The sequence below is a fragment of the Crocodylus siamensis genome, chromosome 4, assembly GCF_052110815.1.
Source record: "Crocodylus siamensis isolate JL-2025a chromosome 4, ASM5211081v1, whole genome shotgun sequence".
Classification (NCBI taxonomy): domain Eukaryota; kingdom Metazoa; phylum Chordata; order Crocodylia; family Crocodylidae; genus Crocodylus; species Crocodylus siamensis.
In genome coordinates, this window is record NC_143398.1 from 3087135 (window position 1) to 3115060 (window position 27926).

General features: G+C 64.1%; 1 protein-coding gene and 1 pseudogene across 5 annotated transcripts; one reads left to right on the forward strand and one right to left on the reverse strand.

The window, feature by feature from the left end:
- Positions 1 to 1228: 1228 nt before the first annotated feature.
- MAPK8IP2 (mitogen-activated protein kinase 8 interacting protein 2) lies at positions 1229 to 22347 on the reverse strand. 5 transcript variants are annotated; one of them, XM_090041446.1, is made up of 12 exons: positions 22160 to 22347; positions 14071 to 14176; positions 13023 to 13205; positions 11075 to 11195; positions 7624 to 10089; positions 7168 to 7243; positions 6750 to 6922; positions 5255 to 5364; positions 4177 to 4296; positions 3776 to 3846; positions 3359 to 3457; positions 1229 to 3043 (listed from the first exon to the last, which is right to left on the reverse strand). In XM_090041446.1, exons 1-12 carry the CDS (start codon positions 22222 to 22224, stop codon positions 2971 to 2973), a joined length of 3663 nt encoding a protein of 1220 aa, XP_089897572.1. In that variant the 5' UTR covers positions 22225 to 22347; the 3' UTR covers positions 1229 to 2970. The 5 variants fall into 5 exon arrangements, with proteins under 5 accessions (XP_089897572.1, XP_089897575.1, XP_089897570.1 ...); XM_090041449.1 differs by having other exon boundaries at positions 7624 to 9816; positions 13023 to 13259; XM_090041444.1 differs by having other exon boundaries at positions 13023 to 13259.
- On the forward strand, positions 14562 to 14646 carry LOC149865388 (U2 spliceosomal RNA; annotated as a pseudogene).
- Positions 22348 to 27926: the final 5579 nt, after the last annotated feature.

The following is a 27926-nucleotide window of genomic DNA, read 5'->3' on the forward strand; positions in this document are numbered from 1 at the left end:
ACGTCATCTGTCTGGCCTGCTCCTAACCACATGGCTAACGAGCCCCACGCACAAGGTGCAGGCTCGGGACTCCAAACCACCAACCCCTTTGACCCACCCCAGGAAGGCTGGAGACCGCGACTGCTGCCAGTGTCCCCGCCCCAGCATACCTGCCCTGGGCTGCACCTGGCAGGGGCCCTGGGGAGACTGTCCTGAACTCCGGCCGGGGGATGGGCCCTGGGGGCCCAGGCCGCAGGGCCCCTGCGGCCGCACAGCTAGCTTGTGGCTCCCCCGTGCAGGGCTGTGCACTGCCATGAGGGCTGGCCCATGGGAAGCACCCCCCCCACAATGCCCCACTTCTCCCCCAGCCCTGGCCCATGGGGCAGGCCCTTTGGCCCATTGACTGCTCAGGCCAGTCGTACCCACATGCTTTGGTGCCCATTGTCCCTGTTCGTGCCAGCATCCCTTCCCCCCTACCCAGCTGTGGTTATGGGCTGGGGGATCAAGCCCCTCCCAGTGGCTCCAGCCCCCTCACATCCCACAGTCCCTCCACTGGCTTTGCTTTGTACTCAGCCCTCCAGGCAGCAGGTGCCCAGCACCACACCCTGCACTCCCTGCTCACAGGGGGCTGGACGCGATGCCTGAGCGGGGCCACGCACAGGAGAGAAGGCCAGTGCCAGGGTGCAGCCCTCCTTCCTTGACCCCTCCCCCACACTGTCCCACCCCCTACTCCCATATCCAATCCTCCCTTCCTGGTGCCCTGCCCGCTCTCCTGCAGATACATCAGACACCCCCAGGGCCAGGGCAACGTCATACAGACTGGGCTGACAGCCAGCACTGGAGGGGGCATTTGGGCAACGTGCTGTGGGGTGCCCAGCCTCACATCAAGGCCTCCATGTCCTGCCCACACAGCAAGCTCAAGGTGGTGCACATGGGCCCTGCGGTGATCGTTGCGTCTGAGCTGGGAGGGGTCCATGCCCCATGGCAGAAAGGACAAGCCCAAGCTGCACACACAGGCTGCAGCCCCAGCCAGCAGCCCTGGCTGCTCATGGTGCCCCGGGTCCAGCCTCTGTCCACACCAAGCAGTGCTGTCTGCTCCTGGGATGAATGAGCTCACCTGCGCAGCCACAGGTTTGGCGATGAATGGATGCTGCCCTCAGCTTCCTCAAGCAGCATCACCCCCCCAACCCCTCATAAGGCCCCCGCTGACCCCAGGCAGGAGAGGGGCGTGGGCACACAGTCACACCAAGCATATATTTTATTGAAAGACGGACTGGATGACAAGGCAGTGAGGGCCTGGGGCTGGGGCTTTGTACAAGATACGGTTGCGCGGTAGTTCTCCTGTCGTGTACAGTTACAGATAAATATTGGTACAGCGAGCGGCGTGGAGTTATAGTCACTAAACTAGCACGGACCGGAGGTAACGCAGGGCTGGCAAGCAAAAGAAATCACCAGGCACAGCAGTGGGGGGACATGTGGGGGGGGGGGGGCACAGCCACGCACCCTGAGCAACGCAAAGGCAGCAGCAGGGACCAGCCCATGGACCCCACCCAGCTGCCAAGGATGCCTCTGTCCACTTGCAGAGGGCCCTGGGGCTGGGCACAGATGGGTGGCAATGGGCAGGGGGCCAGGTGAGTGTGGGGCTGCCCCGATCAGCTGCCCTGGGGGGGCTGGATGGAGGCCTTGCTCCTGGGGGCAAACACATTCATGCCAGGAATTATTTCCCCCCTCGAACTCCACCTGGCCCCAGCACCTGTCTCCAGCTGTCTGGTGCACAGGCAGCCCCCAGAGAGGGAGCACCAGCTAGGTCACATGGCCAGCTCCTCTCCGGAGAGGCATGGCACGGCGCAGACCCCAAAAGGTGCCAGGAGCAGGCGCTGAGCTGCAGGGACACCCCCCACATCCCACCGGCTGCGAGTTGGTTATCCAGGTGCTGCCAAGCCAAACTGGGATGATCTGGAAGAAAGGCAGGGAAAGCCATCCACCCCCTACACTCACACTCACACTCACACTCACATTTCAGAGCGCTTGGATGAGGCTGGGGGTATGAGGGGGCCGAGGGGGAGGCAAAACCCAATCCACAGTCAAGCTGCCATGGACAAGCATGTGGACATGACCTGGAGCCACAGGGATGGGGCACCAACAGAGGCCATGAGACACTGGGGACTGCAGCTCCTCCCTGCCCCAACCTCCAGTGCCTGTGCAGGGGAAGGAAGGACTAGAGATGTGTCCCACACTCCTTGAGATGGAAGCACCAGCCACAGGCCTGTGGCACCAATGCTGCTGTGGGTATTTTGGGCAGCAGCTCCACATGGGGCCATGGCAGGGGGCTGGTGGCACCACATGAGATGCTGGCAACCCCCACGTCCACCCTTGCCCTGCCCCGCACCGGGCACCGTGTGGAGTTCCCATGGCTGCAGAGCTGGGGAGGTGCCTGCCCAGAGGCCTTCAACGATGCACCTCCCCACTGGGCCCCCTCCTCTGCTCTCCTCCTGCCCCTCCCAGCCAGGTACCCACTGCATGATGATCCCTGCTCTCAGCTCCCCCACCCCGGCAGCCCCTCCCCACTTCCCTGGTCCCCGCGCTCACCCAGCAGCCCCTGCCCCCCAGGCATCACATGGCCCTGGAGTCCTCAATGTATTCGCTTTGGTCATGCAGGACAGCAGCCTCCTGGCAGCAGCTCCCAGCTGCCCCCCAACCTCTATCCAGGCAAGGGCCAGGTGTCCAGATGCCCCACACCAATACCTCCCACCTTGCCTGGGCTGCTGCTGGTAGGACACCTGTGCCCCAGCCCTGGCCCCCAGCAAGGCAGCAAGGGTGTGCAGCAACCCCACTGAGCTGCGGCCAGGGCTGGGGCTGGGGCTGGGGCCGGGGCCAGGGCTGGGTCTGGGGCAGCAAGGCCGAGCCAGCAGGCAGCAGGGTCCTGCAGAGTCTCTGGGTGCTGGCAGGGCTGGGCGGGGGCGCGGAAGCAAGACCCAGTGACTCGCTCCTTTACTCCAGGTAGATGTCCTCTGTGGGGCAGGCATACTCCAGGTGCTCCTGGTAGTACTCCTGGAATGCTCGGCTGCAAGGCAAGCGCCCCGGTGAGCCAGGGCACAGGCCCATGGGCTGGGGTGCCTCACTCCAGCCCAGAGCCTGGCCATGGGATGGGTCACCACCACAAATCCCAGCCCCAGCAACCCACAGCCCAGCCACAGCTTGAGGCACCACTCCCAGTACTGGCCCCCGGAGCCCAGCCATGGGACAGCCCCATCATGCTGACTACCAAAAGCTGGAGGGCCCTGGTTCACCCTTCTCCTCTGCCCTTCCCTAGCTCTGAGGCCCCCCTGGCTTCCCCCACGCTCTGTGGGGCAGCCCCTCTCCCCAGCCCCACACTCACCCGACACACTCAGCAACGTGCCGCGTGGACTCCTGGGAGACGAAGACGTGGCAGGCAAAGCGGCTCAGCACAGGGTGCTTGGTGATGAACCCAAAGTAGCTGTGAGACACAGAGGATCAGAGCAGAGACTCCCACAGGGGTGCTGCAGCAAGGACCCCCAGGCTGAAGCACTCCTGGCATGGGCAGGGGGGATGTGGGAGCAGGGAGCCCCATACTCCCTGATGTTTTCCCCGGGTGGCAGGTCTCAGGGCCTGAGGCCACCATCACCAGACATCTGTTGGGAATGGGGCACAACTCCCTGGAAACTCAGCTGGTCTGGGGCAGGGCAAGGCCATGCACAGGGAAGGGCCAGAGCACCCCCTGTCCCCCCAGTGCCCTGAGGTGGGCCCATGAGTCAGCGTGGCTGGGGCCTCTCACCAGCTGTTCCGGGGATGGCAGCCACAGAAGGAGATGTTCTTCATCTGGAAAAAGTGGCTGCAGCGCTCAAACTGCAGGAAGTGGTTGCGTGTCAGAGCTCGGCCTCTGGTCCAGAGGAGCCAACATCCCCCAGCACTCCCGGGAGGGGAAAATCAACCCTGTTCAGCCCTCCATCTCTGCCTCAGAGCCACCCCACAACCCACACTGGGCAAGCACAGGCCCCCACCCTGGGGCAGCACTAGCTGCATCAGCTGAGCCTGTTGGCAGCTGCCCAGGCCCCTTGTGCAGGGCTGCCCCATCTGCACCCAGCATGAGCTGCCCGGCCCAGGCCAGGAGCAGGGCCAATGTCCTCACCCTGCTGCCACAACCTCCACACTCTCCCAGCAACATATTGTGCTCACCTCCTCTTCCCTACTGTACTCGTTGACTGTCAAGATCAGCTTGATGCCCTGCAGTGTGATCTCCAGGTCGCAGCTGGCCGGCGGGCGCAGGTGCACCGTCAACTTCCTGGTGGTGGCAATCTGGAAAGGCCGGGAGCGCAATGCCCCATGACGCATGGCCAACAGGGCCTCCCTGGCACCCTGCTGGGCACTGGAGACTGTGGACAGCCCTGCCCCACCACGCCTGGCACAGCAAGGCCAGGAGGCCCCTTGCCAGTGCTGGCCCAGGCAGGATGTGCCTGGCACTCCCCCTCCTGCTCCCAAGGCCATCGATGGCACACCTGCTACCTCACTGCCTGATCCTGGCCGCTCCTGTTCCCCACAGGCCCTCCCCAGCTCCTGAGGGATGGGCAGGCTGCCCCAGCCCCTGCCCCTGCCCCTGCCCCCGCCCCCACCCCCACAGGCCTGGCTCTTCTTGCCACTGCTCTGGCAGATCCAGCTGTGACCTGCCCCAGCCCCGTCGCAGCTTCCCCGAGCTCCGACACTCCCGCCATGGGTGACACGTTCCAGTTCCCAGATGCAGGACCTTGGGTTCAGCACATGGCATCAGGGAAGCCCCACGTGCCCTGCAGTCCAAACCAGCCCCTTCTCACTACTCCACCCACACCCACGCCAGCGCCAGCACCCCGCAGCATCATTTGCACCCAAAGCAGTGCCCTGGTTGCCCCCACCCCACAGCCTGGTTGGGCTCATTGTCCTCATCACTTGCTGCCATGTGGTCCTGACTCTACAGCAGCCAGATGCCTACAGGCCTGTCCCCACTGTAACGCCCCCCGAGCCTACACTGGGAGCACCCCTTATCCTCCAAGGACCGTGTCTCCCCTCCAGCTGCCATTAAGTCTTATCCTGCTGGGACGGGCTGGGGGCAGCGAACCCAGGCACAGTGCCTGAGCCCCAAGCCAGAACCCCTGCCCCACTCCCCACTGCTGGGGAGGCTCACCCCAACCCCCCCAGCACCCACACCCCTCCTTCAGGGCACAGCAGCAAGTCCCTGGCAGCACAATGGCCCCGTCCTTGGCACCTGCGGCCCCAGCCCCACCTTCTGCATCGCAGCGCACAGGATGCCATTGCCCTGATGGTATGGGACCTCCACGGAGCCCAGGAACTGCACGTTGAACCGCTCCACCCAGCACGGGTTCCTCTTCAGCCCTGCAAAGAGAGGCAGCAAGCCCTGCGGGAAGCCGGCCAGCCCATGGGGTTGGGGCATGCGGCTGGGCCTGGGCTGGGGGTGGGCATGGGCTGCTGTGTAGCAAGAGGGGGCACAGGAAAGCTTGTGAGACCCCTGGTCCCTCCTCCTGATGCAGGGGCAGGGGCAGGGGCAGGGGCAGGGACTGCCCTGTTCCCCTGTGCCTTTCCAGGGCTCTGCCCAGGGAACAGGCTCCCATCACCCTCTTGCCCAGGGGCTGCAGCGCAGCCCGGTGTGGGGAGCTCCCTGCTGTCCAGTCCCAGACCCTCCCTCCCTATTACCTGCCCCACTGCCCTGTCCCGTGCCCTGCTGGGGGCAAGCCCAGAGCCCAGCACAGGCCACCAACACGCTGCAGGAGGCAGCTGCGAAACCTCTTCCCACCACTGCTTCCCGGGGTGGGGGGGCCTGAGTCCATGCGAAGGGCCTGGCTGGGGCAGCTCTCCCCAGTGGAGCAGCTGGTGCTGGTGCTACCCTTGACTTTGGCTCCTGCTGGTCTAGGCCCCCTCCCCCGCAACCCTTGAGCATCACCCCACTCACGTGGACTCAGCACTGGCATCAACTTGGTGGCAAAGTGAGCACCTTCCTGGACTCTGACCCAGCTCCCTGACCTGGTCCTCTGGACTGGAGCCATGCAGCCCCCACTGCAACTTCTCTCTCACCCAAGGAAAGGGCTTCAGCATATGGTACCCACTGGGGCGGGCTTGCTCCCTACCACTGATGACTGCCTGCACCCTGCCAGGCCTGCCCTGGGATCCACTGCCTCACAGGCATGGGGTTTCTTGCTCTCCCTGCCCCTGCCGGGAGGCTGCAACATGCTCCCCTCTGCTCTGTCAGCAGCTCACTCCCATGTGGGCTCACTCCCAAGAATTTCCCAGCACACCCCTCGTGAGCAGCATCCTCCACCCGGCAGCAGTATCTGCTCCACATCAGGGGAGTCACTGACCACCAGGCCTGGGATGAGGTGCCATCCCTGGAGACTCCCGCCAGTGCCAGCGGGCACCCCCTTCCAGGGCTTCATGGCACCAGGCTCCCCTGGCAAGGCAGCAGGCTGGGGGTGGGGGCCAGGGCCGGCCCTGCTCCATGGCCTCTCCTGACCCTCTTGCCCATTCCCACCCGGCTGGCTGCACTTCCTCAGCCTTGCTTGGAAGCAGCTGTTCAGGCAGCAGAGTCTCCTCCCTTGGGCTTCCCTGGGCAGGGGATCCCTGCAGCCCTGCCCCAGGACTGACCCTGCACAGGACTCTGCGTGGGCCAGGGGACACTGGCAGGGCCAATGCCAGCAAGCCCCTGTCTTCCCCTGGAAGTCCCAGGGCTGGGGCCAGGGCTCCTGGGCTGGGTGGAGCTCACCTACCTATGAGGTCCTTGGCCTGGCTCACCACCTCGTGGGCGTAGAAAGCTGGAAAGATGCCTCGTTCGCCTGTCCGCATGTTGTAGCCCCGGTACCAGTAGTCATCCTCCTCCAGCTCCACCAGGATTGGGTCGTCCACATCCAGCTCCAGCTCATCCTCATGGCGTGGGATAAACCTGCCAACAGAGGCAGCTGCTGGGATGGGGGTAAGGGGTGGAGGAAACGCTGGTGCCCAGGAGCCTCGGGCCCAGCCACCCTGCCCTTTGCCCCACAGCTGCAATGCCAGGGACTGAAGATACCACAACAACCCTCGGCTGACCACGGATGACAAGCAGGAGCAGGCAGGCAGTCCACAGAGGGGAGAGGGTCCCCCAGGCCAGGGCAGGGACAGGGGCTGCACTGGTCTGGACATGCTCCTCACCTGAAGACAGCACGGTGCGTCTGCTCCCGCTCCTCCCCATTCACCGTGCATGAGAAGAGCCCAAAAGACTCCGTGCCTGGGGAGCAGAGAGGACATCATGGCAGCCAAGGGTACAGGGCCCACGGGGGAGGGACACCGGACCATGCTGCCCCACAACCATGTGTCACCTCTGCCCATGGAGTGACCCCCAACACCCGGCAGGCCATGGGGGTGCCAAGCCTCACCCACCCCTGCCCAGTCCCAGGTCTCCCTGATGCTGCTTATGGGGCACTAAGTGATGGAGGTGGGCACTGGGGCAGCTGCTGAGGGGGGAGCCATGAGGGAGGACTGAGATGCCCCCCTGGATGGTGCTGGTGGGCTGGGCATGGCCAAGGGACAGCATCGGGAGGGTGGGGGGGTCGCAGCCCTGGACTGGTCAGAGACACAGGGGAGGGGAGGGGGAGCAGGGGCACTCACTGGAGGAGCGGGACGTGCTGTTGACAAAGACATTGAGGAATTTCTTGGAGAACTGGAGGTCGGCCTCAGGTGAGGAGTCCTCAGAGGAGCTGGGCCTGTCACAGGCTGCCAGCCCATCGCCCAGCGTGTCCACATCCTCGTCTTCATCCCCGTCCCCGGGGCCGCCAGCCCGCAACAGCTCCTCGCTGTCGTCGCTCAGTGCCGAGGTGCAGCGCTGCAGGCTCACCAGCTCCAGCTGCGTGTCCTCATCCACCACCAGCGTGTACTTGATGGAGTCATACACCAGCGAAGCGTCCAGGGGCTGGGTGGGTGGCGGCAGCCCCAGGCCCCCCTCCAGGCCATCTGGGCGCTCACAGAAGGGGGAGCCCTTCAGGCTGCCGAAATAAGGGGCATCATCCTCATCGGTAGAGTAAGCCATGGTGAAGCACCGGTTGGTCTTGGCCGTAGACACGTCCAGGGCACCGGGGCCCTGGCCCAGGGCCTCTAACCGGATGTCGTCAATCATGTCGTTGTCTTCCAGGATGCCTGAGTCCAGATCTTTGTCGACAGCCCAGTCTTCAGGCCTGGCCACTGGCTCTGTGCTGGGCTCCTGGCCCTCGGGGGCACCCGGGGGGGCCCTGGTAGAGGCAGTGCAGCAGCCTGGGCTGGCCCGCAGGTCGGTGCTGCCCAGGCGGCGCCCGGGGAACACCGGGGTGATGGTGTCGCGCGTTGGGTTGCTCATGAACAGGTAGGGGCCGGCACCAGGCAGGGGTGGGACCGGGGCCCGGGCAGGGCCAGTGCTCGCGGGCTTGGCATCCTCAGCACTCTGCAGGGTGCTGCGCAGCGTCTCCATATCCATCAGTTCGATGCCCTGCTGGGCATGATGCATCGCAGGCGGCTCTGGCGGCTCCTGTGGACCAGGCTCCCCATCCAGCACCTCTCCCAGGATCTCAGGCTCCAGGTCGGAGGCTGGGGAGATCGTGTCACAGAGGGAGTGGGACTGCTGGAAGCACTCGTCTGGGCACTTGATGGGGTAGGAGCCCTCCGAGATCATCTTGTTGACCAGGTTGCTGAGCAGCCAGGGAGAGTCCGAGTCCTCACTGAGGTCGGGCTCTGACTCTGAGTCCGAGTCATACTCACTGTTGTCCTCCTCCTCCTCCTCCTCGTCGTCCACCGCAGGCAGCAGCTTGGGTCCCACAGGCAGGTAGAAGGAGCGGCGGATGCTCTCCAGGCTGTGGTCAGGGTCAATGACCAGGTCCAGCGGGCTGGGCACGGACAAATCCGTCTGCTCGGCAGGCACCGAGGAGTCCTCAGGGCTCAGGCTGTCATAGTAATCGTCCATCTTCAGGTCGGCCAGGCTCTGCCTCCGCACCATGCCCCGCTCACTGCCCAGTGGCTCCCCGGGCAGCGCTGGCTCTGGTTCCTCCTTGCCTGTGTCCAACAGCAGCGCGTCCTTGATGCCCAGGATGCCCGGGGCATCCAGCTCAGCCTCCAGGTCATCCTCTGAGGCGGGGGAGCTGGCCTCCTCGATGGAGTTGGTGAGGTGGGATGAGCGGCCACTGCTGCTGTCACTGCTCAGGTCCAGCTCCGTCTCCGAGATGGAGGAAATCATGTTGCCGACCAGGCGGCCCCCAGAGCCGAACGCTGCCTCGAGCTCCCCCTCCACGTCCGAGTCGGAGCCGGGTGAGCTCAGGTCCTCGCTGTGCCGGCTGCAGGGCAGGAAGGGCTTGGCGTTGCGGCTGGTCATGTCAGCCTCGATGCCGGGGTCTGACGACGGCGACGTGGTTTCCGAGGAGCCCGAGGGCAGCCCGGCCCGGCCACCAAGAGGACCCTCCCCTTCTGAGCTCAGCTGCTCTGTCAGCCCCTTGCGGCAGGTAGAGGCCCCCAGGGGCCGCGGGCCCTCCCCATCGCTCCGGTCAGTGAAGACGCCGACCCCGGGGTCTCCGTAGCCTTTGGCCAGCTCCTCCTCAGACAGCGGGGTGCTGGACTGGTCAATGAGGGCAATGGGGGAATCCTGGGGGCCACCCAGCCCTGCCTCCTGCACTGCACCCTCCACGGGGCTCCCTTTGCCCCCGGGATGCTGCTTCTCCCTCCTGCCGGCTGCGTCTGGCTTTGCCTGCAGGCGGCAGGTCTCCAGGGCGCCAGGCAGTGGGGGGCTGGCACCAGGGCTCCGGGGGTCCATGCCGGGGTCCGGGCGAGGCAGGGCAGCAGGCCCTGTTGGAGAGAGACATGGCTCAGGAGGCGGCAGGCAGAGCTGGGCAGGGGAGTGCGGCGCGGTGATGACGTTCATGTTATAATCCTCCCCGGCGCTCTCGGGCGCCTGGTTAACACAGGCCAGGGACTCGTGTCTGTTGCCTTCCAGGTCGTAGAGGGAGGATTTGAGTGGAGACGGGCCCTGCCCTGTGCCCCCCACGCTCGGCCCCAGGCCCTGCTGGCTTTCCAGGCAAGGTCCATCCTGCACACACAGGTGGGCAGGAGACAAGTGCCCTGTGGAGGAAGTGCAAAGAGCCGAGATCAGCGCGGCAAGCGGCAGGCACCTCGCTGCCCTCTGCTCAACGGGAGCACTGGGGCAGTCGCACCGTTGCCTGTGGAGCGCCAGGGCCACAGGAAACCTGACTCCACCAGCTGCTCTGAGCAGGGCTGGGCAGGGTCAGGAGATGCTGCGTGCACCTATGTCCACATGTGCGATAGAGGGGGGCCAGCCGTGCCCCGAGACAGCCCTGAGCACCACGGCAGGGAGCAGGTGCCCAGGCCTGGGGCGAGCTCCCTGGAGATCTGCTGCTGGGGCATTTACTGCATTTCTGGGGAGCTCCCACCCTTCCCAGGACCCGGCCCCCTGCCGCACTCGGTTTCCACAGCTCGTCTCAGCCCCCAGCCCCTGCTGCAGCTCCACTCTCAGGGTGTCCTGGCCACCTAGCCGGCCCCTCTGCTGACTGCTGCTCCCCTCCATCCCCTGTCCTGGGTGAGGGAAGGCCTGTGCCTTGGCAGGCAGCTCCCAGCAGGGCAAGGAGGTGGGGGTGCCGCCGGGCAAGGGGTAGCCACAAACTCACTAATCCATGGACCCAAAGTGAGCACCTGGGCCCATTGCCCCTCCCATCCCTGTGGGTTCAGTGCCCAGTGCTGGCTCCCACGGGCCACGTGCCCATGGCTCCCTGCACATGGCCAAGGGTGATGCGGCTCCAAGAAGCATTTTGTGCTGGCCCAAGACCCCCAGCAGGACCCTGCCCAAGGTAGGAGGCATGTGGGGTGGGCACTGTCATGGGCTGGCCCTTCGTGGCACAGCCAGGGCCCTGGGGGCTGCTCTGTCGCAGGGCCTGTCCCCAGAGCATCCTGCCTCCCTCAGCCCCATGCCCACCCCACCTGCCCCACGGCTGGGCTCCACACACCAAAATGCCCCCACCTTCTGGGGCAGCCCCCCACCCTGGAGCTGAGGCAGTGGACAGGGGCACAGGGAGGGAAGATAGCTACTCACCAACACGAGAGGGGGAGGAGGAGGAGGAGGAGGAGGAGTGGAGGAGGGTCTCCTGCCAGGTGGCCCGCTGGGCTGGGGCGGGGGCCGGGGGCGGGTAGCTGCCATTGTTGTTCAGGGAATCCTGGTGGGCGAGAGAAGAGGCAGAGCCATGAGGGGCCCCAAGTGGCCATGGCATAAGGGGCAAAGCCAGGAGGAGAGCGAGGAGCTGGAGGCAAAGACATCAGGTCTGGTTGCTGGGTGCATCAGCATGGCATGTCAGCTGCATGGTGCCCAGGCCTGGCCCTGTGATAGATGCTTGGGGCAGGACACAAGGGTCTTCACTCCCAGAGAGGCAACCAGAGAGCCCCCCACCAGCACACCCAGGAGAGCCCACAGACCCAGCCCTGTGTGCACATGTGTACATAAGCTCCTTTGCCCATCACCACGCACAAACATATGTGTACATAAGCCCTCAACTTTTAACACATATGCACCCCGCCACCCCCATGCCTTGCCCATGAGCTCCAGCACACACAGGAGCTCCCCATTCACCCTCCAAGGCACATGTGTGCACTCACACACATGCACATGGCAGCAGAGGAGCATCAAGGATCACCAACAGAGCTACCCTAGGAAGCCATGGCCCCTGGGCTGGGAGCAAGCTGAGCTGTGCAGAACTAACTGCCCCCAGTCGACTGCTGCCCAGTGCTTCCTCCTCCCACAGGGCCCTGGCAGCACTGTGCTGGGGGAGGCGGGCAATACCCAGGCTGTGGCCATTGCAGAGGCCCTGAGCCTGGGCAGCAGCATTATGGCGGCCTGGCTGAGATGTGATGCCCAGAAAGTCAAATGCAAAGTGCTCGGGGCAGGCAGAGCACAGAGCTGACAGCAGCCTGTGCCAAGACCATTCATCCGGCAGGAGCAAGGGCATGTGCTGTGTGCAACACCTGCAGATAAGCCCCTGGCAGGAGCTCTGTGTGCCAGTGGGCACGGAGCAATAATCCCCAGGGGAGGGGATCAGGGGCTGGGAATCCAGCAGCAGCCATGGCTAGGCCAGGGGAGCAGGTGTCAGGGGCTCCAACCACAGGCAAAGCCTGAGAGGAGGAGCCACATCCCGAGAAGGAAGAGCCTGGCTCTACTGCCAGGCACCAGGCAGGGCTCTCCAGCACTACAGCAGAGGACTCTGCAGATCCCCCCAAACCACCCCTGTGCCCAGCACCCTGAGCCCTTCCCACGCAGCACAAGCTACCCTCCCAGAGCTGATGGGACCCCTGCCGATCCACGCGGTCACGGCAGGGTGGCCTGCCCTGGCCCAGGAGGGACACGGCAAGACCCCTGCTCTGAGCACAATGGGGTAGAGCCAGAGGGACGGGGCTCCATTCCCACAGCAACTGCCTGAGATGAGCCAGAGAGCTGTGCCACCCAGGGCCTGGCTCCTGGCTCCCGGCCAGACTCACCCTTTGGCATCAACCCCCACCCACCAGCATCCAGGCACGTGTAACAGCAAGGATCAGACCGGCTGTGCCAGGCCCCATGAGCTGCGCTACTATACCTCCTCTCACCAGCCTGGCACCCCGGCCCCAGCAACCCAAGCCCCTGGCCTGCCCTGACCACGGCTGCTCTCGAGTGCAGAGCCCCGAACTGTACACGGTGCCCAGACATGTGTGCTCCGGCTCCATGCAACGGCAGCCATGCCCCACACATCGCCAAGCGCCTGCCTGCTTGCAGCTGCCTCCCTTGGATGCTCGTGGCCCTACAAGCACTGGGCATGGGGCCATCCTTTGCACAGTGCCACTGCCTGCTTGGGGCACACTGGACAACCCCACAGCACCCACAGCACTGCAGAGACCACAGCTGCACCCCCCCATCCAGCTGTTGCTCCCCCCGACACTTACCCACCCTCCCTCCCTCCCCGAGGTCCCCCAGCAGAGACCCCACAGAAAAGAGCCCCCACGCCTGCCCCAGCCCTCACCTGGGCGCCAGGCACAGTCAGGTTTAGCGTGGTGGGCCGTGTCTTCTGGGTGTCCTCAGTGGCTGGGGAGGGGATGGGGGAGGTTGAGGGTGATGGGGGTGCGTCCAGCTCATTCCCCTCCTCCTCCTCCTCCTCCTCCTCCTCTTCATTGTCATCGATCATCTCAAACTCCTGGAAGTCGTCCTGGAAGGTGCAGACAGGGTGCGGCTGCTCGCAGCGCTCCAGCACCAGGCAGTCCTGGGTCGGGACACAGAGTGAAGGCCCAGCTTGCACCTACCTGCCTGCTGGGGCCCAGAGTACGGGCTGGCTGGGAGCACTGTAGCACAAGGTCACAGGCCTGACCTTCCCCACCCCGCCCACCATGTTCAGCTAGCCCCAGGCGTCCCGGCCTCCCCATCCCCAGATCCAGCCAGTTTTATGCATACCACCTTCCCCGCCCCATGTGCAGCTGACCCCATATGTCCTGTCCTGCCCTCTCCACCCCCATGCCCATCCAGCCCCACATGTCCCTGTGTCGAACTGGCCCTGCCCCTCACGCTGGCTGTGCGGCTAGGCCCCCTGCCACAGTCCCGGCCCCCGGGCTCCACCCGTGCTCTGCCCACGGCGGCCCCGTGGTGCTGAGCAGCTCAGCCAGCAGAGCCAGAGGCGGGAGCTCGGCACTGACTCGGCAGCAGCTCCCGTGACTGCAGCGCCGAGCCATCAGTGTCCCCTGCGAGCCTCCACGCTGCGCAGGCTCACGACCAGGAACCCGCACAGAGCAAGATCCACACCAGGGACCCAGCACAGGCTGGGCCCGGTGACCCCTGACCATCCTTACAGCCTGGCCTTAGCCTGCCCCGATGCACCTGCCTCCTCCAGGACCACAGACACAGGCTGGATGTGGAGCTGCCCACGTCACCCAGCACCACTGCGGGTCAAGCTCTCACCACCCCCGAGACCCCTCCCCATACACACACAGTCACGCCAGCCAGAGCTCTGAGTGTCCCCCCCCGCCGACACACCCAGCCCCAGGTCCCCGCCTGCCCTCCCCACCGTGCATCCCCCTTACCTTCTCATAATGGTCCGAGTCATAGTTCAGGCCAATGCCGCAGTCATCTGTGATCTCCGACAGGTCCTCGTCGTCAAACTCCTCCAGGCTGATGTCCTGTGGGGGCCTGGGCAGAGTGAGAGCCAGTGGGGTGTGGTCAGGGTGGCCACCAGGCGAGGCAGCCATGGGCTCCTGCCCCGAGGCTCCACGCGGGGAAGCAGCTTGGGGTCGGGGTGCAGGGGCGGTGCAGGGTCCACCAGGCCTCTGCGGGAACTGGGGCAGGGACTGGCACACGCTCACCTGCATCTCCCAACCACTCACCCCACCACGCCAGACTGGCCCTGTTGGCCTCCACCCATGCCGGCAGCCAGCTCACTGCCTCTCCACCTCCCCCCAGCTCACAGTGTAGATGGAGCACACCTGGCAGGGAAGCAGTGTCACCACGTAGGCGAGCTCCCCAGGGTAATTGTCTCTGATATGTCCTCCATACGAGGTCTGTATTGAGCAGATTCTTTTTGGTATTGGGTGGTGGAACCGGAGCATGCTCCATCCACTCCATGCATTGACCTGGTATTGCAGTGCTTCCAGGACCGGTGCAAAAAAACAGAAAAAAAAAACCAAAAAAAACACCACCCTCCCCTGGGGGCCCTGACAAGGCCGTAGTGCTATGGGCAGAGAGGAGCTTTTGACCCCCTGTCGTTTCCCAGCACGCAGCCCAGACCCTGGAGCCTTCCCATGCCTTTGCTTGAGGCCTGCAAGAGGCGGTGAGGTCAGGGGCTCAGCCACAGACATGATGGACCCTGGAACCAGGGGAAGGGAAGGGGCCATGAGAGCCCAGCCCCTGGCACCAAGGCAGGAGGAGCTGGCCCTGAGACACGCCAGAAGGACACAGCCCGGGCAAGGGCCTGACGGCGAGGGAGCTGCCGGGGGCCGCGCCTGCCCCTGCCTGGTCCTGCCCCTGCGGCCGGGACCTGCCACCCCTCCCTCTGCACAGCAGCCCTCTGAGCACTGGGAGGCTGCTGCTGGGACCCTGCCCATCCCAACGGGATCCGGGGTGCCACAGATCTGGCTGAGCCCCAGGAGAGGTGGGACACGTGCCTCCGGCCAGCCCCTCACACCTGCCTGCCACTGCCAGCCCCCAGGCTGCCCCCCACAGCTTGCTCTGCTCACGCAACAGCCTCCTGCCAACTCTCACTAGCTGCACCCTGTTTGCCGTGGGGCCCTGCCTGCTCTTGCCCCCTGTGCCTATGGGGCACGCTCCTGTGCCTCATGGACCCAAGCCCCATGCTCTCGACCACGGCCTGCCTCCTTCCAGGCCCTAGACCCACACGGGTGTCCTGAGCAGCAGGGAATGCTGCTGCTGGCATCTGCTGAGTTCTCACAGCTGCCCTGCAGACTCCCCCTGCCTGGTCTCACACACTAGCACCATCTCCAGGGAACCTCTCTTGAACCTGAGACCTGCTAGACAGCCAGGCAAGTGAGCATGCTCAGAGCTGCGCTTGCCCTCCTGGGGATCACTGGCCCCATGCAGGTCAGCAGGCATACCCTCCCCTAGCACCTGAGGCCAAGTCACGTCCCCACTGGATGCACGACGGGGGGTTGCTGCATGCCTGGAAGCCCATGCCCTTTTGTTCTGCTGCTCAGAGCGGAGCCCCACAACTCCCCGTGCCCTGGGAGATGCTGTTTTAAGGCAAGTATCAAGCTGCTCAGAGGTGGTGACAACCCTGTGGCAGAGCAGCAGCCGCCCATCCTGCCCCACCACCCCTAGGACATGTCCTTGCGCCCAACACGCAGGGGTAGGGGGCAGGTGGAGGCCTACACAGCAGCTGGGATTTATTTTTGCTGTCGCCTCAATCAATAATCTCAGCCCTTCCAGCGGCTGCTTGCTTTAATCCCTGTCAGTTCTCCCTGGGCCCTGCTGGCCCCGCACCCCGGCGGCTGGCACTCAGACACAGCCCGGTCCTGTGGTGCCATGGGCACAGACAACGTCCCACCAGCACTACGTTGGCATCAGCAGCTTTACAGCCCAGCTCCTGGGGCTTTTCCTCCCAGGCCCGGTGTCCGCAGGCCAGGCGCTGCCCTCCTACCGGGGGGAAGCACAGAGACAGAAGAGTCCGACCCATGAGGATGAAATACTTTCCCAGCAGGAAACATGGCATCACAGACACAGCGTACAGCTCCCGTAATGCACCTGGGTTTCCATGGCAGGGAGGAGCCTCGGCCAGGGCTTGCTGAGGAGAGCAGCACATCCACACTGCTCTTATTTTTCCCTTCAGCAACACATTTAGAAGCTTTGGTCTCAAGTCCACTGGACGCCAGCCCATCCCATGGGGCTGGCCCCCCAACAGCCAGAAAGCCTCAGCCCTTCTGCCCCTGCAGATACCGTCTGGGCTTCCATCCTGCCTGCTGGGGCAGTGCCCCCCCTCCATCCTGTGGCCTGGCGCCCACAGCCCAGGAGCAGCTTAAACTTCATGAGATTAAAGCATCAAGGGAAATCCTCTGCTTTGCCTCCTGGCTTCTGCCCTGGCTCCTGCTTCCAAGTCTCTCCAGAGCCCTGGGGCTGGCAGTGCCTGAGGGGGGACCAGGCAGGACATCAAGACCCCTGTCCATGTGCGCAATCCCAGGGCCAGGACGGAGCAGACACCAGGGGACTCGGGGACAAACATGAGAAGCAGCAACGCTACTCCAGTCTGTGCTGCCTCACACGGTCCCCTCTGTGAGCCCCTCGCTCCAGTTCCCCATGGCGATGGCTCAACAACCCCCTGACCCGGCTGAGAAATCTTCCTGCTGCTTCCAGCCTGTGTGGACTCAGGGCCCATTAATGTCCATTTGTGCTGTGGTGCCAGCAGCGTCCTCCAGCACAAACAGCTTCTCCCTCTGCCCAGAGTGTTTATAGGCAGCTCCCCCGACCCCCTGCATCTCTGCACTAAACAAACCACGTTTCACTAGTTTCCTCTTCTGAGCTCAGGCCAACTCCCATGCCCCGAGTCACCCTGCCCGCCCATCCCTGCCTGCTCTCTGTCCCCTGGAGACTGTCCCCTGGTGCCTTCCATGCATCTCCAGTGCCCTCCTTCTCTAATATAGCCCCTGCCAGGCAGCCAAAGCCATGTTCTAGGAGGATGTCTCTTCCTGGGAACTTCCTCCAAGCTCTGACATCCCAGGACATTGCACTGAATGAGGAGCCAGAGAGAGGAGATGGAGACAGCCCTGTCCCCATCCACATGCCATCTCCTTCTGGTTGGCGGGGCCCGGCGGGGCCTCGGTGGGACAATGCAGGGGCTCAGAATGTGCCTGGGGACCCCCCACAGCTTCCCTGAGGCAGCAAAGCAGCCATGGGCTGGAGGGAACAGGAGCTCAGTCAGTGGGAAGAGAACAGGGCGCAGGTCGCCGGGGCAGAGAGCCGGGTGCAGCTTGCCAGGCCACAGGTCTCGGCTGACCATCTCGGTCCTCAGCCACTGACAGCAGCTCTCCAAGTGTGCCCTCTCTGCCCAGGCTGGTCCCCATGCTCAGTCCTACCCCAGCACCTCCAGCTCAGCCTTGCAGGTCCCCATCCTGCACCATGCCACTGATGCTGAAGGCAGGGGATCCTGCCCTGGTCCCATGTGTAGCTCCTGCAAGAGCAGCCCCCTCAGCGGCAGCTGCAGCCGCAGCACAGCAGCACTGGCCCCTCCCCGCTACGATGCACAGCTGGAGTTTCTAGGTCAGGCCGGAAGCAAGCGTGGCCTGATGCAGCCACAGCCAAGAGGCCTCCCCTCCCCCTGCAGCCCGATGCCACCCGCTACCGCTTTCCCATGGCCAAACCCCCAAGAGCAGACACCATCCTAGTGCCCCCCTGGGCAGGGCCACCTCATTGTGCATGTGCCAGGCCCCAAATAGGTGAGGGCACCACTGCAGCAGCCCCCTACCAACACCTGAGAGCTCTGTGGGGGCTGGGGCCAGAAGGATCCCCTAGTCCGTGCTGGCAACGGCACCCCCTACCCTGCCCTGACCCTGCGACTCCACCGGCCCCAGCCCCGACCCCTTCCTCAGGAGCCCGGAGCCCCGCTGCGGTGGGGGTGGGCGAGGGGAGAGGGAGACGGGGGCAGCAGCTGCAGGCAGCTCCAGGTCACTGGCACCAGGGCCCAGGCCTCTCACTCCCTCCGCAGCCCCCGCCTGGAGAGGCGGGTGCCAGGGCTGCTGCACGGGTGGGGGTGCCACCCAGCACACACGCGCGTGACCCCTGCAGGAGGGAGGAGACCTAGGCCAAGAGCAAGGTGTCTGGGATGCAGCTGTCAGGCCACAGCAACAGCAATGGAGGCAGCAGGACAATGCCTGCACCCATCCACATGTGTGCAAACATGCACCCCACGAAGAGGCAGAGGGTGGCAGGGCCCATGCAGGTCCCCACAGGACCCAATCCAGCCGGGCCCCAAGGGACAGATGCACGCCTGCAGACCGACACAGGGCTGGCAGAGGTAGATTCAGACCTACCCTAGTTTTTTCCAGAGCAGTTCCCCTGACAACCCTCCTTAGCAACCGGCCACGCTGCACAGCGTCTCCACAGGGAACACGCTGGGGAGGGGGTGGGGAGCACTGGGGGCCACACAGGCCTCTGTCACCCTGGGTCGGGCTCCTGATCCTGCCCGTCAGCACAGGACTCACGTGAGGGGGAGGGGAGGGAGGTGAAAAACTGCTGACCCAGCAGAGCTCCATGGTCAGCACTGCAGAGACCAGCACGTAGGGCCTGGAGGGGGGAGGAAATCCGTGTGACCCCATGATCCTGGGTGCACAGGGACCAAAACACAGCACAACAGTCAGTGCCACCCCCAGGCCTGGAGGCCACGCACCTGCAGGTACCCAGTGCTGGTGGCAGATGGGGAGGGTGAGCGGACAGCCACTCTTGCCCCCCTGCTCTGGAAGGGATGGAACTGCTGGCCAGCCTGTGCCCAGGCTACAGCCCCAAACAGTGAGGCCTGCAGGCCTTTCCTGCCAGGACCCAGCACTGCCAGCCTGGGAGAAAGACCGCTGCTGGGCAGGTGTGAAATGGGCAGCCAAGGTTCCCTCCTGCCCCACAGAGCACAGGCCGGGGACACGGGTGTGAGAATATATGTGTACACACACCCATGCACACACACATATGCAGGACATGGGCTCACCCCAGCCTCTGGCATCAGGAGACTTATGTGCTGGGGACACTCTGCAGAGGCTGCCCTGCATGGGAAGGGGTTGGCTGTACTGTGCCCCGGTGGGGTCAGCCCTGGGTTCCTTGGGCCCCGATGTGGGCAGGGTCTGGGAGCCTCGGGGCCCACATGGCCACAGGGGCTGCCTGCTGGGCCCTTGCAGGCACCCTGAAGTCGCAGCTCAGACATGCCCAGGGCATTGTCTGTCAGGGCTGCCACAGATGGGCCCACAACTACCTCCCACAGGCCGGGCTTGAAGCAGCTCCATGGAGCCAGACCTGGGCACCATCACGGCTCTGCCCCTTCACTGCTGTACCCCCCAAGCCTGCCCGCACAGCTCTGCTGGAAACAGGATTCGATCCCCATGGGGCTGCAGAGTTGAGGGGATGGATGGATGGACAGACAGGCAAGGAGGGTGGACGAGGCATTGAGCTCGCACCAGGTACAAAGCACCATAGATTCATAGATTGTCAGGGGCTGGAAGGGACCTCGCAAGATCATCGGGTCCAGCACCCTGCACCAAGCAGGAAAGACAACTGGGGTCAGCTGACCCCAGTGAGGTGACCATCCAGTCTCCTCCTGAAGATTTCCAGGGTAGGTGATTGCACCACCTCTGCAGGGAGCTTATTCCACAGTCTGGACAACCTAACCGTGAAGAAGTTTTCCTCATGTTGAGCCTGAAATGGTCTTCCAGGAGTTTGTGGCCATTACTCCTGTTTTTCCCCCAAGGGTGCCCTGGTGAACAGTTGTTCACCAAGCCCTTCATGGACTCTGATGCAGTGGTAAGCTGCTACCAAGTCTCTTCTCAGCCTTCTCTTTTTTAGGCTGAAGAGTCCCAGGTCCTTCAGCCTTTCCTTGTATGGCTTGCTGTGCAAGTCTCTAATCATATGGGTGACTCTTTGGACTCTCTCAAACTTTACCACGTCCTTGTTAAAGTGCAGTGCCCAGAACTGGACACGGTACTCCAGCTGGGTTTTAACAATGCTGAGCAGAGCGGAAGAATCACTTCCTTGGTTTTGCACCAACAGGAGGTTGGATGCTGGTGTTGCCTCCTGCCTGCAGCGGAGATAGAAGGGGGACAGCCCCATCAGGCCTGAGCAAAAGCAATGCCACATGGGCAGAGTTGCTGCCTGCTGCAGAGGCCAGGCAGAACAGAGGTAAAGCCATGTGCCAAAGCAGGCTGAAAGAACCACAGGGTCCAGCACTCAGTATGCTGCCTGCTTGCCCCATCATGCCTCCCCAACTCCATTCCTGGCCTGGAGCACGGGGCCACGTGGGGCAAGCTCGGGAAGCCCCTGGCCCACCGAGGGCCCTGCCCTCAGCTGCTACCCCATCCTCCCATGGCCTCCTGCCCCACCTTTGCACCCTCCTCCAGGCTCCCTGTCTCCCAGGGCCAGTAGAAGCAAACCCAGAGGCAGGCACTGGTCTGACTGGCTGACGCCACAGGATCAGGGCCCCAGAAACCTGCAGCTTTGCTCAGCTGCCCAGAGCAGGCCTGGCCACATCCCAGCAATGCACGCAGAGCCTCACAGGCCGTGGCTGCGCTGCCCCCTCTCCAGGGCCCTCTGGGCTGCCGTGGACACCAGGCCCTGCTGAGAGGAGGAACCAGAGGCCACCACAAGGCCAGAGCAGTGCCCAACCTCCCAGGATGTCCAGGTCGCCCCATCACTGTGCGGAAATGAAGGCAGTGTGGGAGGGTGCGGTCCCTCCTGGGTCATGCAGCTGCTGCTAAGGGGCATGTGCGACCCTGTCTCTGGCTCCCAAGCCAGAGACCCTGCAGGGAGATGCCAGCCCAGCCAGCCCTCACCTCAGGAAAGGAGCAAAAGCTGTGGCAGCCCAGGGGAGCAGCTGCCCACTGCACCTTCGGGGCAAGAAGGCGGGGGGCAGGCCACATGCCCAGCTCAGCCCCCTGTCAGTGTGCGCCCCTGCTCTGGGGACATTGCTGTGCTGGTCATCCTGTCACAAGAGCCGCTGAGCCCAAAAGGGATCTAGGGAGGGCCCGGAGCAGCAAGCCCTCCTCAGGAGCCCCCGGGGCGGTGGGGGGAGGCACAAAGGAGCCCAGGCTGCACAGCTCCCAGGAGAAGACGTCCAGCACCTGCCCCGGGGCAGCCCAGGCCCAGGAGCGGGGCAGAGCTCCCTCCCCCCCGCGGCGCTCCCTGTTTATCTCCCAGCTGCGGCCTGGATAGCAACCTGCCTCCCACAGCCGGCTCCCGGGGGAGGGGCGGCTCTGGCGGTGGGAGGGGGCCGCAGCCCCGGAGCGCCCTCCCAGGCAGGCTGCGGCCCCGGGGTGCTCGTGCCTAACGGAGGCCTGGAGCGTCCCCGGGCCGGGCCGGGCCGGGCCCGGCGGGGCGGGGGGCGGGGGGTGCGCTGGTGCAGTGCTGCTGTGTAATGGGAGCCGGACAGCGCCCGCGCCAGCAAACAAGGTGCGGGGGGGTCACCTCGCGGGGATCCCAAGGACGGGCCGGGATACGGAGGAGTGGGCCGGGCGCGGCCGCGGCGAAGCGGGGCCCAGGCGAGGCGGCGGAGGCGCACCCGGACCGCGCTGCCCCGGGCCTCGAGAACCCACTCCCCGTCTACACCGCCTCCTTCGTGGCTCCCGGGCGGGCGGGGGGCAGCTGTGCCCTGCACGGGGCGGGGGGCACGGGGTCCTCCCCGGGGCGCGCCCCCACCCCCGCCGCCAGCGGCCGGACCTGGGGGGTGGGGGGAGGCGCCAGGCTCCGCCACCGACACCCGGCGCCGCAGTGCTGCCTCGGCCCCGGCCCCGGCCCGCAGTGCGGAGCACCCCGGCCAGGCCGGGTTGGGCCTCGGCAGCCCGGGCCTGGGCGGGGCGGGGCGGGCAGCGCCCCCCGACGCCGGCCTCCCGGCAGGCCCGTCCCGGGCGCGGGGCCAGGGGCGGCCGGCGACGCGGGCTGACGGCGGGGCGGGGGCGGGGGCGGGGGCGCCGGCCCTACCTGCAGCCCGGCGGGGAGAGCGAGTGGAAGGTGGAGAGCGAGAACATCTCCGCGCGATCCGCCATCTTCCCTTCCCGCGAGCCGAGCGCACTGCCGGGCGGACTGCGGCGCCGAGCGAGCCGCGCCGAGCACAGCGCCGCCGCCGGCAGCCGGGCCGGGGGCAGGGCCGGCGCGGGGCGGGGAGGGGAGGGGAGGGGAGGGGCGGGCGGGGGCGGGGCGGGCCAGGGCCGGGGCCGGGGCCAGGGCCCGGCGGGGGGGGGGGGGGCGCCGCCCGCCCGGGGAGGCCGCGAGACTCGGGGCCTCCCGTCGGTCGCCCCCGCCCGGCCCCGCCGCCGCCGCTCTGCGCCCGCCCCGCCCCGCCCCGCCCCCGCCCGCCGGAGCTGTCCCGCGCCCCGTGCTGAAGACTCCGGAGCTGTCCCGGGCCCGGTGCTGATCCGGGCGGGTGGGCCGGGCCGCCCCTCTGCGTGTGTCCACGGCTCTGCCCCGGGCCGGCACCGGCACGTGCTGCCCCCCGCGCTGCACACCTCGCGGCACAGCCGCCCCGGGCCGGGCACCGCCCGCCCCCACGCACGAAGCTGGGAGAGCCGGGCCAGCCGACTCCAGCGCCCGCCCTGGCTCCCGGGGGGTCGCTTCCACCCGTGTCCTACAGCCCCAGGGGAGGGCGGTGCCGAGGCGGACGGACGCCCCGTGCGCGCCCCTGCTTCGGGCGTGCTCACGGGGAGAGGAGGCGGCGGCGGCGCGGGCGGGTCTGTATCCGCTGGGCTCGGGCCTTCCCAGCACTGGGCTGAGCCTGCACCGGGTCGCGGCCGGCTCCGCTCCAGCCTCCGCATCAAAGCGCTGCTGGTGCGGGACAGACGCGGCCTAGCGCGGCGGAGGCTGCGCTGCCCTGGCCACGTGGCGCCGGTCCCTGCGGCGACGGACAGCCGAAGCGGGCAGGGGGACCGACGCTGGAGCTGTGACTCCCCCCACCACCCCGCCCGGATGCTGAATGCAGGGCAGGGCACTCGGCCACCCCAGCCGGGCTCCAGACTCCCTGGCCCCCTGCGCAGCCATCCCATTTCCACCCACCTGAGCCCTGGCTGGGGCTGCTAGTCTTGGCCATTTCCAAGGGGCCAGGGACAAGGTGCAGACGCGGGGCTGGGCAGAAGGCCCTAAAGCTGGTGCTGGAGTGACCACAGAGTGAACCTTGGTAGCGGTGAGGACCACCCCGGTCAGCAAAGGAAAGGAAGCACCAGCACCTCCAGCAAGACCTGTAAGGACATCTTACGGGAAGAGCACAAGACCTGAAAAGAGCTTTTAAAACAAGACTTTAAACTGAAAAATCCAGATATAGTCCTTCACAGCTTTATTGTAACCAAATGTATTGAAGGTCATTTTGCCATGATAAATATAGTATTGTTAAATGTATTAGATAAGGTATAAAAACAAAGTGGCCTTGTTGGTGAAGACCATGACTGAGGTAAAGAGGAAGCAGGGTGGTACTCCCTGATGGCAAAGGAAGGGTGAGAAACCCTCCCTTCTACTTGCCCAAGGACCTAAGTGCCAATGAACTAACACCTCCAAGTGCACAAGAGGCTCGGTTCACTCCAGTGAAACAGAAACTGGACTAAAACTAATCAGACAGTGTGTAACTAGATAGTCAGAACCAGGCTCTACACCAGGGTACAGGCTGGGGGACATCTGGGGACCTACACCAATACAAAAACTCCCACTTCAGGCCAGTGTGCCACCCTTCTCCCTGTGCCCCTGGGGTCTGCTCAGCTGGTTCACTAGAGATCTCTGTGGCCATCATGGGAGCCAGGCAGCTGCTGGGGTAGAGTTCTGGGGTGGAAGCAGCACAGACTGGGCTGCAGACCTGTCTCTGGCCTATTCTGTTGGCAGCCAGCCTGCTAGCTCACCTATCATCTGGTTCTCACTGGTTCCTCCAGCCCTTTTGCCCCATGGGACATCTGCTGCATCCTTTGTACTAGGCAGTGGATGCAGAACAAGGGTGGGGGTCTAGGCATGAAAGGAGACCTTGTCCTGCTGCTGATGTGTGTGCATGCACCTCCAAGCACAAACAGGCAGCCTCATGCCATGGATATGTGTGTGCGCAACTCCCCAGCAAAGACAGAAGACCTCACCTGCCACCAACACCTGTGTGCATGTGCTCTGCAGGACAGACAGGAGACCTCATGCTGCAAACACACGTGCACACAGTCCTCAGCACAGGCACAACTTTGCTCTGCCACCAACATGCACGTGTATGCACTCCTCAGCACAGAAAGAAAGCCTAGTCCTAACACCAACATGCATGTACCCATGCTCCTCAGCACAGGTGAGAGGCCTCACCCTGATGCCAACATGCATGCGCATGCACTCACCAGCATAAATGGGAGGCCTTTTCATGCCACTGCGTGTATATATTCCTCAGCACAAACAAGATGCCTTGCCCTGTCCCCAACATGCATGGCAGGTGGCAGGGCCCCAGCACAGATGAGGCACCCTGTATTGCCAACACATGTGCACACACTCCTTAGCACAGACAGGAAGCCTCTCCCTGCCACAGATACATGTGTGTGTGCACTCCCCAAGAAGCCAGAACAGCCTGTTCTCTGCATTAACCGCATGCAGGGCTGCAGAGGCCAATGTCAACATGGCCAACCCCCAGCTCCAGACAAGGGGAGTTAGCTAGGTCCTGGCCATGAGAGGGCAAGTCCCTTCCTGTTTGACTGTACGAGCTCCAGTTGACTGCGCATTGGGGCACTGAGGTTAGGAGCGGCCTCCTAGAGCTGTGGCACCTGGCAGGAGCCTGTGTGGCTCTGAAACAGCTGCAAATGCATGTGAAAGGGATGAACAGGGCCTGCCCACAATGGGAATCCTATGCTCCTTGCTGGACCAGGTACAAGCCATTTGCCAATTGCCTCCCCTACCCCTCACAGGCACCAGACCTGCGTAGAGCTCAGGCCTGCTCCTACGGGGGTCAGTACTGATGAGGGCCTCATCAGTATTGGTATCACTGCTGGGCCCTTCTCCAGCTCCATGCAGGTCTTGGCAGAGGATCCCAGGGAAGGCAGGGGCAGGGCTACACCTTGAGGGCTTTTGGGGGTCATGGTGTTGCCTGGGTAGGGAGTAGGGCAGGCAAATCTACCACAGCCCTGCCAGGCAGGAGAGCTGGGGCTGGGCTATGGCCTTGGCCTGCCTAGTGAAAGACCCCTCTGGCAACTGCAGAAAGCCCACAGAGCAAACTGTACCAGTAGCCCCTGGCTGGGGCACAGCCCACCCCCACACCCCACCAGCCCAGCTCCAGGGCACCAGTGTGGGCTACCATGACACAGGCAGGAGAGCTATGCAGAACTAGCACTTGCCACCTCCGCGATGGCTTTCAAGGTGCCTACAGGAGATGGAAGCAGGCAGGGCATCTGAAGATGCTACAACTGCGTGCTAAGGCCGGGGAAAGCCCTAGAGCCCCAGCACCAACTCAAGAAAGACTCAGCACCATGGGACCTGGCCCAAGCATGCATTTGTCCAGCCTGCCCCCAGCTCCCCATGACAGAGCCTCTAGGGCCTCATGGGTCATAGCCTTACAAGACATTTCCCAAACCCCCCATTGCTGCAGTGACACTGGTTTCTGCAGGTGAAGATGACCCAGATGCCCCTCGGCCTTCCCTTCCTGTGACTGACAAACCCCAGCTTTACCACCTCGCCTCACAGGGCCCATCTGCTCCACTCAGCATTTCCATGCCTCCCTGAAAGCAGTGCCTGGGCTGGGCTGGGCATGGAAATCAGATCATAGCTCTGCTGATGGCAATTCTGGCTGTGGTCCACAGTGATCTCCTGGGGCTTTCTCTGCAGTGCAGGGCCCAGGACACGTGCACAAGGAGCCTGGGTAATGGGAGGTGGCCTCTGCAGTGAGCATGCTGAGCCCCATCCCCTTCATACCTTTCCCATTTCAGTCCCTGTGTTATGTGCCCACCCAAAGCAATAGCCCCCTTTTAAGATCTCTCTAAGCATGATGGTCTATAGCAAAGATATGGCCCGCAGGCCACATACAGCCCAGAAGGACATATCTGATGCTGGCCCTGGGTCTTGAATTGATCCATGTGCTGCAATTGGTGTGTGCCTCGACCAGTCCCCACCCATATTGCATTGTGCCTGGGATGACCCAAACCCAAGCACAGGACTTTACACTGGTCCAATATCATCAGGATGATTCCAGACCTAGATGGATGAGGGCAATGGTGCAGGTTGGAGCTGGGGAGACCAACAGCCAGGGTCCTCCTGTCCAGAGCAGGCTTCCCGGAGCAGGGAGAACACTCCTGGCTGGTGCTGCCTCCCGAGCTGGATGCTGGGGAGGGAGGGAGGGAAGGAAAGGAGGTGGACCTTGTGTCCCAGCCTCACCAGGGAGGCTCAGAGTCCAGCCCTGCCTAGCCCCTAAGCCACAGCTCTTCTTCAGAGACCCTGGAGCTCCTTACCCCTCTTCTCATCCAGCCCCAGCAAGCATCAGTGTGGGGGAGGAGGGTTCCCCCCTCACCTAGGCTCCCACCCATAGAAGCCAGAGCACTCCCCACCCCTGTGTGGGGAACAGGAGGCCACAGCCCTGCTGGCAGGGGGTGGGGGCTGGAAATTTCCTTTCCCACCTGGATGTGGAGACTTGCACCTCAGCAGCAACATCTGTACAAGCAGATGCCATCTAGTCAATGCAGCCCCTGCCCCTCCAGCCCCCATTGCTCCCTTCTTAGCCACCCCATCAGGGCATGTGGCTCTGTACCCCACTGCCCAGGCCTCCCACCTCCAAGAGGTACCAGTTCCACTGCACCCCACAGCACAGATCTCTGTGCATTGGCATCACAGTGTGAGGGGATTCCCAGGCTCTCAGCCCAGCCCTGAGGACTTTCTGCTTCCCCATGCCAGCAGAGGTGGGGCAAGGGCAGCTGCCTGATGCATAAACCAAGGGATGAGATGCAGGTGCCAGGTCCAAGGAGACCACCTCGCAGATGCATGGAGAGGCTCCTGGGACCAGCATCCCCAAGCCCAGCCTAAGGGTGCCTTTCCAGCTGCTGGGGCCAGGGACGCCCAGAGGGCCGGGGCCCATGACAGGACTGGGGCAGAGAGGGGCCCAATTTCACCAGAGCCTGTGCCCTGAGGGCCTCAAGCCCCAGGCACCCCTCCAGCTGGGCAGCAGCCACAGTCCTGCCCAACTCCCTCCCTCGCTATGGGGGACTCAATTTCCCACCCCCGCCAGACTTACCTGCAGGAGCTGCTCTCTAGGTTGCCTGGCACACATGTGTGCATATACACATACAAACATGAACATGCACATGGCACCCCTGCCCAACCACCTTCCTCCCACTCCCTGCAGCCCCTTGCAGGCTGGAACTCTGCCAGCCTGCACGGAAAGCCCACCATTTCCCACAATTTTCTCCTTTGAAGGAGAAACTCTGGGTTTTTCTCTTTAAAAAGAGAAATATCAAGGTTTACAGCATTTTTCTAAGGCAAATGAAGAACCCAGATCTCTGCACATCACCCTGCCCGCAGCACCCAACTCAGAGCAGCAGTGCCTGCAAGGCCCTGGAGTGGCTGTCAGAATCCCCCAGAGCCCCACTTGCCCACAGGGGCAGGTTGAAGGGGCTGCCCTGGGCTAAGGCAGTGCAGAGATGGAGGTGCTGGGCAGGGACAGACCCGACAACTGAGGTGCTCATGGCCCTGCCCTCCTAATGTGCTGCAGGGGGGCACAGCACTGAGTATGCTTCCATCTGCACCAGGACTGACAGGCCCTGCCGCCTCC